Source organism: Ascidiella aspersa, chromosome 8 (assembly GCF_963924565.1).
Source record: "Ascidiella aspersa chromosome 8, kaAscAspe10.2, whole genome shotgun sequence".
Classification (NCBI taxonomy): Eukaryota; Metazoa; Chordata; class Ascidiacea; order Phlebobranchia; family Ascidiidae; genus Ascidiella; species Ascidiella aspersa.
This window is the reverse complement of record NC_139454.1, coordinates 6,064,248-6,073,357: the sequence shown is the minus strand read 5'-3', so window position 1 is coordinate 6,073,357 and position 9,110 is coordinate 6,064,248. Positions and strand designations below refer to the sequence as shown.

The window sequence follows — 9,110 nt, the reverse complement described above, 5'->3', positions numbered from 1 at the left end:
AAACAGCAAGTCAGCTATTTGTTTGTAGCTTTTAGAAACAGTAATATCTCCCGGTCTTTGTGCATTTCTTTATTACAGTCATAAAACACATTCCGCCTCAATTCTTGTGAGGTTTCTATTAATCGCTTCAGGCGAAGGTTTTGTCTGTTAAGCCTTTGTAAATGCTAACCAACAATTCTAGACAAAAGACAAAAATCCTTCGCTAATAAATTTCCAAAACAACGTCCAAAGATTGACGTTTCAAAAGTTTCAAATATATTATTTTAATTCATTTTCAATCTCCTAATATAACCGTATACTTATCCTTATAGGTATAATTCGTATGCAAAAAGGCCGTCAGATGTTGAAATAATAAAACCGGCAATTATTGCCAGTGGCTAGGATGTGACCTTGAACTTTGACTTTTACCTCGCCATCTGACCTAACTTGCTGTTTTTTTAACATCAAATCCAAAAATATGAGAGAAGAAGAAGAAGAAGGCAATGACCCTGAGGTCGAGGATGTCGTTGACCCGCGAGTCAAGGTAACCATTGATCTTTAGTGCAGAGGCTACCTACCTTTGGGGGCTAAAAATATAAATAGCTCACGGCATACCCCTTAATTGCATTTAACCCAAGTGGTTTACCGGGATGTCACAATAAACTAACTTGGAACTGTTCACATCAAATGTACACAAGGGGGAAAAAACATTCTGGATTGTTGCTCGTACCAAAATAAACCGTAGTAAAATGGTATCAAGAAACTCACCAAAAGAGAAAAAATTGGAAAGATATTAACTATCTCTTACAAACTTTGAGCGTTGAAATCCCGGTTAGGGAACACTAGTTTAGTATATCATTTGTTTATATAATTGGCAACGTTTTTACGTACAAATAAAGAGTCCTTATAGGGCCATTTATGGCCAACTTATGGTTTAAAGTTTCTATTGAGTTCGATAACAATTTAGATTAATAACAATTTAGAACAATTTAGATCCCATAACAATTTAGATTAATAAAAACAACTAACAAGTCTATTTTGTATTTAGGGTAATTTCGTTTTAATAAATTTATGCTTGTAAACTTTAACAATTTATTTTTCTTTTAAACATGTACAGCTCCGATTACAAATCATCAAACTTTGCGCAACAATATAATGCATTGTTGCCTTTTTAAGGGGGAGTTGGACGCGCTAAACCAATCCACAACCGACATCAATGACCTTGAAACCAAGTTGTCCGAAGAAAGGTCAAAGTTCAAATCGTTGCTAAGCAACGCTTCTCGGAAGTTGGAAGAGTTGGGAAAGAAGTACGGCAAGTCGGTGGACCGAGCTAGGCCCTACTACGAAACTCTAAAAGAGGCTAAGCAGGTTGGCAATGACAGGATTGGAAAGTAGGCTAATTTTGTCCAATTGATTGGTTGTTTTGTTTAATTGGCTATTGATTGCAACAGCAATCTATAAAGCTTTGTTAGAATTTGCTGAAGATTTAATAACGAATTTTTGTGGCACTGGTCTAGAATCCTACCACTTTTATTTACAGTAACGAAACGAGTGGTCAAAAATAAAGTTGCAAGAAAAAAATAAATATTGAAGAATAAATATAATATTTATAGGCTACAATCCAAACGTCAACTCGCACCCTAACCGAAATAATGCTAGCAATTTAAACCTCGAAACAAATGTGGCAGGATTCTAGAGCAGCGCAAATTCTTGTTCAGAATGTCTCGGTTTGTGTTCAGCTACGTTGTAGTTTAGTCATTTGTATAAAGGTTATTACACAGACGTATCAGGGGTACTCTTTTAAACCGGGCCAGACAACTGCTGTTCAAGCCTAAAATGTTAAATCCAGTGTCCACACCTGTTTTAAATGTTGACAAGAAACCAAGTCGAACAGCAGTAAAAATAAAATTTCGTTCAAGTGTTTTGCCACCTAAAAACAAATGTGGCAGGATTCTAGACGAGCGCCATTTTTTGTTTAGAATACCTCGGTTTATGTTCAGCTTCGTTGTATTTTATAGTCTTTGGTATATGGACACACAGACGTTGCAGGGGTACTTTCTAAACCGGCCAAAACAAAAGCTGCTTCAGCCTAAAATGTTTAGTCAGGTTTTACAACTGTTTTAAATGTTGACGAGAAATCAAGTCCACCTAAAAAGATGACCTAGCCACCTAAAAAGATGACCAAAGGCTATCGACAGCCTGAGGTCAGTAATGTACAGCTTCGTCATATTAAATATGATATAAAAGCGATAGCGCCAAATTCAACTAAAAGCGTCAACGTGGCTCAGCATTGAAGAGGGCAGAACATTTTGGCACGTCAAGCCAACCAATTTAAATATCAGTGTTGGAAATGTTACAACACCTTTCATGTTACTGGAAATGTAGTTTAAGTTAGATTTTCATACAGTGAATGATATTGACAAGACAGTAATTGTTGGTTTATGTTAATTAAACAGGGACAACTTGCTTTAGCATCGGAAAGGTGTGGACCGTGTACATAACATTATAACTTCATATAGGCTCAATCGGCCCTTCATAGCGCCGTGCACAACTACCAGAAATCGAACGGCATCTATCGCGCGGCCAAGGAGACGATATCCCTTGCCGAAGAGGGTCTCAAGAAGTTTGCCGAACACAAGGTCGACTCGGCCTGGCAGGAAATGATGAATCTCCACACCATAAGGTTGATGGCCGCCGAGAGTGACAGGTTGGTCAACCTGTGGTACAGACTAGAGTTTCCGTTTGGACGCCATCTTTTGTTTGCTGTTTTTGTTTTATCGGCGTTGATCAAAGGCGACTGTATATTTTTTTGTTTTGGACGTTTTTAACAATGTTTTTAACAATTCGGCTAAATCGCTTAGCAGAGATTTGCCTTAACCAGGCAATACATTAATGATTATTAATCGATGAATGATTTGTTTAGTAGTAAATCAAATTGTAAACAGATGCTTTGGAAGTGCATGCCACATGGCAAGTAAGGTTAAAATCGGACACGTAAATATTAACAAAATATTAACAATAATATTTTTAGACCAGGGTATTTATTTTTCAGGGCTAGGTGTTGGGTGATCCTCAAACGGTTTTAGGCGTCTTTTTTGGAATTTCGGAAAAAAACATTTTTTTATACAGTTGTTAGTGTCATTTATGTTCGTATTCAAATGGGCAAGCAAGCATGTGAAAATTAAATGCACACTTTACTTTATACACTAATAATTAAGATAACTTCATGTTGTGTTGCCGTGTTAATTGTGTAAAGGGCAATGGCAAGGTATGATAGTGTTGTTTTGTAGAAAAAAAAAGTTGAGAATCACTGTCTTAAGGTTTTGCATCAACTCACACTTTTATGTCAGGTTGTTTATTGATTTTTTTATTTATGAAGGACAAAAAGTGAAGCTCTGCACGCCCAGGCCACAAAACGTTACGAGTTTCTATCGAAAAAAGCTGAAAAGATTCGACAAAAGCACAAGCGCTCGACGGCCACCACAAAACGATACTTCGACACAAAAGAAAGTCTAGAGGCGCAATTGCAGGTTTATAGTAATAATGTTAATGTTAATTATATGGATAAATACTTCTGTCGAATATAATAACATTGTAAAACCAACAACAAATGCTATAACGTGGTAGCTTTTTAATTAATTTGTTGAAATATATTTTTAATTGAATAACTTTTAGCGAGAAAAAAACTTGGTATGTAACAGTTATGGACTATATTAACTATTTTATGTGCATTAACAGTCTGAAATTTCTTTGACGTTTATGGAAAATGACATTGATCAAATATCGTTGGCAAGAAAATGCTAGTTATTATTTTTGCGAAAGACTAATATAATGTGAAATAATGAGACCAAACATTTTTTTATCTTTTAAAGTGTTACACAAGAAAAATCAACCCATAGTATTTAGTATGGGGGTTCATTTGTTAACAGAGGCCTGTCACTTTGCAGTGAAAGTCGCTCTTTTTATCGTTTTTTTTGCGGTGAGGATTTAGATTTCATGATTGGTGTTATCATACTGTGAAACAATGTAGCATTTACAACGAATTCGGCACACAGTGGCAATTAACAAAAAATTAAATCAACTGTTTTTTTTGTTGTTGTTTTTTTTATTAAAAGAGAAACTAGTGGTGTCGGATTTTTTACCTTAATTCGAATGAATGAATTGGACCAACTGTACTAGCTTTACTATTATGTCTACAGAAACAGCGCCAATGCGTGGATACGTTGCAAGGGCAAGTTGACGCCGCTAAGGGGCGCTACAAAGACGCCTTGTCGAACCTTGAGAAAATTTCGACCGAGATTCACCAGAAGCGTCAGCTCGACACCTACCTCAGGAAACTTCTAGAACCTCGTGATGACGTAGTAGACGGCGGGTCAGATGATGACGACATTTCCTTGGCGAACGAATTCGATCTTGTCGGACCGAAAAGCTACGGTAGAGATAGATCTTAAAACACACAAAATACCTGGTTATTATTTTTGCTCTTAAAGTCTGCTAAATGAATTATTTTTTCTGATGTGAGTTACCTTTGTGACTCCATACAAAGATTTGTTTTGCCCAGTAAACAAATAAACGAAATAGGTTTGGGCATCTGTAATGTCAACCAAAAATCTTAAACGATATGTTCTAATTAGGCAGTTTTGTCAGGATTAAACAAATGTTAAGTTTGATGTAAAACATAGACGGATTAACTTCGTTTGAACGTTACCTCTTTCTCCTCGTTTTAATTCTCTCAAGGACCAAGAGGTTAAACAGATTTAACACAATATAACTGCTTTTTCTAATACCTTTGTACAAGGGCAAAAGTTCTTTCACTTTGTATTCGATGCCAATGACTATAGACTTGTAATTGGTTTAAAGTGTTTTGTCAGGACTAGTGTTGCACTGAATATGTGAATAATAGAAATCACCTTGACCCTTGCAAGATAAATGTCGACCTTAATTCCTGATCAGTAACAGCAAAATAATCTAGCAAAGCTAGCAATTCAGGTCAGACACATTAACCAGATGTTAAAAAGATATATATATATTTCGCCAACTAAGGCATCGTCAGTATATCTTAATTCGAATGAATTCATTCGTTAGTTGGCAAAATATATATATAATCACTAAAAATACAGCCCATCTAAGCTATAACTACTGAAAATGTTAGAAAGAATACCTACAGTAAAATCGAACTCAGGCATATTATAATGATCTTTTGTATAATTACTTCATACTGCGAGTTTAGTCACGCATAGAATGCAGGTGCGATAAGTAATATTTATTTGCGATGCGTGGTTTATACCTGGTCTATAAAACAAATATTTTCTTAAAAAATGCTACCAATGACCACTAAACTTGTTTCAGATGACGTTGGTGACCTGGAAGAAGATTTACGAGATTTTAATTTTGAACACGATGGAAGCGAAGATGGAAGTTACTCAGGGTCGGAATATGAAAGTGATTCGAGTAGGTTTTTGAAGTCAAATCAAGTTCTCCTTTAAAATATTATAATATTATTGGGTTATAACAGTGTTTCGCAACCTTTTTTTGGTTTGCGGCACCCTACAGAAATTGTTAATATTTCTCGACACCTTTGCTTGTATTTTTGCTAATTGGTTAACTGTGACGTTACAATAAACGAGGTTGAAACAGCATCGACTGTGCAACAAGGTTGAAAAAAAAAACTATTTTTGGCAATTTTATCGTACACAAAAAAATTGTACAAAGAAGCTTACCAATATAGCAAAAATTGGAATCCTATAAAATTTGAAATATCTTTTGCCACCTTTGAGGGTTAAAAATGACACCCTAGAGTGCCGCGGCACACCGGTTAAAACCACTGTGTTATAGGTTGCACCTTCAAATAAAGGTATTGACTTTTCCGATTTTGTATTCTATTGTGGAATCTAATATCTGTTATTCTCATAACACATTTTTTCGCTTTAAAGTATTTTTTCTTATTATGTTGAGATTAAAAAACGCAATTACACACTGGATTCTTATTCTTATTTGTTTTTATTGTTTTATTTTACTATGTCCACAATACACTTCACGTTTACAGTTCTGAAAAATTCTCCCAAAAACTTTCAGTTCAAGTTTTTCGGTTGAAAGTCCAAATCTTTCAGTTGAACCATACACTGTTAAATATCCTTTAAATCCACCTCTCTTGCAGACAGTATTACGTCATCATCGACTTCGTCATCGGGCCGACGTCACTCCTCGCATCGACGTCATTTTCGACGTCAGATCAGTAACGCGTCATTGGACGAGGAGCCGACAGCCAATCAGAAACGAGCTGGAAAAACATCGATGTTGACCCCGACAATTCAAGGTGAGATTGACACGTGGGGATGTAGGACACTCTATGTTATAATCCTACACCTATACCCCTATATTTTTTGACAAAAAAGTGCATAGTCCGTTTGATACCAAACGGCGTCCCTCATGTGGCCAAAAACAAAAAATGGACAAAATTTAAAATGTTGTCAGGTTGCAAAGTTACTGTATTTCCAGATGTCTTAAAAACAATACGAGGTAACGCTCGGTCGCATCGCAAACCATGGCTAAAAAATCACGTTTGTTATTCGATCGGCACCGATACCACTTTAGTATATTACAAGTCTCGAATCCCGATAATGAAAATTGACAATGGGTGTTGTGTCTCATCCGATATTATAAGGCATCCAATATTTTAACATACAGTTTAATAAAAAAAATGTTTTTCTGTTAATAAGTCTTTAGTCTAATGCTGTTAGCAGGTACATTTATAGTATAACATTTTGAGACTCCTAACGGTGGTTCTTAACCTTTTTATCATGACGTCAGTGGAAAGTGCACTTATTGGTTTTATTTAGTAGAATGGTCAGCTTTGCCAAACCAACATCAACATTTTTAATCTAACGCATTTAAACTTCCCTATTTTGAACAGAAAATGTTGGCCTTGAAGAAGACGACCACGTGTTCAAGCAAGACAGCAGCGATCGCGTGGAATCGCCAACCAATCAGCATCCAGGAAAACTCACTCGAAGTTCACGTGACAAAACCTACGACAACCTGCATGGCATCAGCGAGGAACACGTCACAATGTCGTCGACCAATCAGGAGCGTTCTTCTGACGAATACGACATTTTTGATGACCTGTGTTGAACGTGATATACCAGTAATATCAAATTGGGGCTAATACCCGTTGTAAAAATGGTAATATCAGGAGTCCACTCTTCCGATACTTGTATGGTATCATTGCCGAACCGATTCCAAATTCTCGTTGTACGGTTATGATTTGCGGTTCATCGTAGTGATAACCTTTAAAAAAGTAAAATTTTTAGACAATAGTTCGTAAGCAAACAAGTGTAACTATAGTGTTGCAACATTGTGCGGAATAATGGCGGTAGCAAAATTGAACGTTGTAACCTGAAAAATTGTTGCCATTCAATATTACAATTTGATCCATTCTGTTTATTTCATATTAATGACGTAATAATTTTGTATCACACCGGACTGTCGTAATTTTGCCACAAAAATCCGATATTCGTTTCGGAACAAAATTTTAAGTTTTGGACATACTCAGTTGAAACTAATACAAATGGCGCAAATGTTGTACTCTGTAGAGTATAGTGTTTCTTAATCAGGCGGATTGTTCACCCAAGGGTGACTAAAATTATTGCAGGGGTAAACCAACCAAAAGGTGTGAATAAGGGTGAACCGTCAGAAATGTATGATAGCTTGCGAGCAAGGCTATATGTTCAACCTGTTCAGTGAACAGGTGAGCATTTTCCAAAACCAAAATCAATTTCTAAGTTTTCACAGATAAATGATAGGGGTGAGCAATACTAAAAAAGTTTAAGAACCACTGCTCTAAAATACTTCAAAGCATTCAACAATAAACGCATAGTGGGGAAACCATATCGTTAATACGTTGTTTATACAGAGTTTAGCAATATAATTATTCCGAAAAAAATATGTGATCAAAAAACGAAATTGAAAGTTTCTTCATTCTTATCCTACGCTTGCTGTTATACCTTCAAACTTCTGTTTTATTCGCGTATTGTTGTGGCATTTCAATTGATTAGGGAATTTACTCAAATTTAAATTAATTTAATTCATGTTTAATTATTTCCGTACTATTTGTTACATTTAAATGGTTTAGATTGCACCTAGACCATTGTTTATGTTATGGTGGTATGATTTACCTTAGAACAACTTAACAAAATTATGAATAGAACTTTACAAAAAAGATTTGCCTGGTGATATTAAAAGCAACATGTTTTAGTTATAACTAGTTTATAATGCTATTTATTGTTGAACAAGTTAAGCCAAACATAACTTTGGAATCAATCTTTTCATATCTCTACAGAGTTGAAATTTTGTGTCAGAAACAATGCCAGGATTTCTCATTTTAATCAATATTTCAAAGCCAGAATTTTTTCTATTTTAATCACGAAACGGATACTTAATGCAATAATGTTTCTCCCATTTTATTCAGTAATGCCCAGAAATGAAATGTTTTTTATAAAGTGCGGTGAACAGCATAAAAAATTGATATCTGGATATTTTTCCATGGAACCACCACTTAAAAGTGAATCTGTGACAGATTTCCATCGAAATTCCGTGTGGAAATCAATATTAGAATATATCACGCCTCGTCCGGTGCGTATAATGCACTGTTAAGACAAATCGAACCGATATTTTGATAACCAAAGTACGAGATAAATCCATACCGTTGCGCGATTGACAAAAAGATTGTAAAAAATAAGACCAGGGGCTTTTGGACAGTTCGCAGAAATCTCGTTTCGAAATGATCGATATAAACATTTCGTCGTATCGCTAACAGTTGCCAACTATATGCGAACCTTTCAAAAATGAGATTCGATTTTTTACTAGTGAGTAAACTTATGGCTTTATGCCAAGTTTCTATGTCAGCTAAAAAAACTGTTTAAATTTATGCACGAAAGAAAACGTCTTTGTTTCTGCAACACATCATCATCTTGATAAAAAGTTTCGATACGAGCTTGTACCATCTTCAGTTAATGTGACTGAGAACTAAAAACCGGCTAACTTGGGAAGAAAAAAAAGCGTTTTTCGCTCGCAATATTTTTAAACAGATTAAGACTGTCTATGTTTAATGTCATCCAGCAATGTATGAAATA

General features: G+C 35.5%; 1 protein-coding gene across 1 annotated transcript; it reads left to right on the top strand.

Moving 5' to 3' along the window:
- Positions 1-351: 351 nt before the first annotated feature.
- On the top strand, positions 352-8,076 carry LOC146135513 (SH3 domain-binding protein 5-like). The gene is made up of 8 exons (XM_083395906.1): positions 352-523; positions 1,156-1,347; positions 2,499-2,686; positions 3,359-3,509; positions 4,179-4,413; positions 5,329-5,430; positions 6,137-6,295; positions 6,893-8,076. The coding sequence occupies exons 1-8, from the start codon at positions 458-460 to the stop codon at positions 7,108-7,110; spliced, it is 1,311 nt and encodes a 436-aa protein (XP_083252032.1). The 5' UTR covers positions 352-457; the 3' UTR covers positions 7,111-8,076.
- Positions 8,077-9,110: the final 1,034 nt, after the last annotated feature.

Coding starts and splice junctions, on each gene's coding strand:
- LOC146135513 (XM_083395906.1), top strand. CDS start 458: ATGAGAGAAGAAGAAGAAGAAGGCAATGACCCTGAGGTCGAGGATGTC. Junction 524..1,155: donor TCGTTGACCCGCGAGTCAAG/GTAACCATTGAT, acceptor TGCCTTTTTAAG/GGGGAGTTGGACGCGCTAAA. Junction 3,510..4,178: donor GTCTAGAGGCGCAATTGCAG/GTTTATAGTAAT, acceptor TTATGTCTACAG/AAACAGCGCCAATGCGTGGA.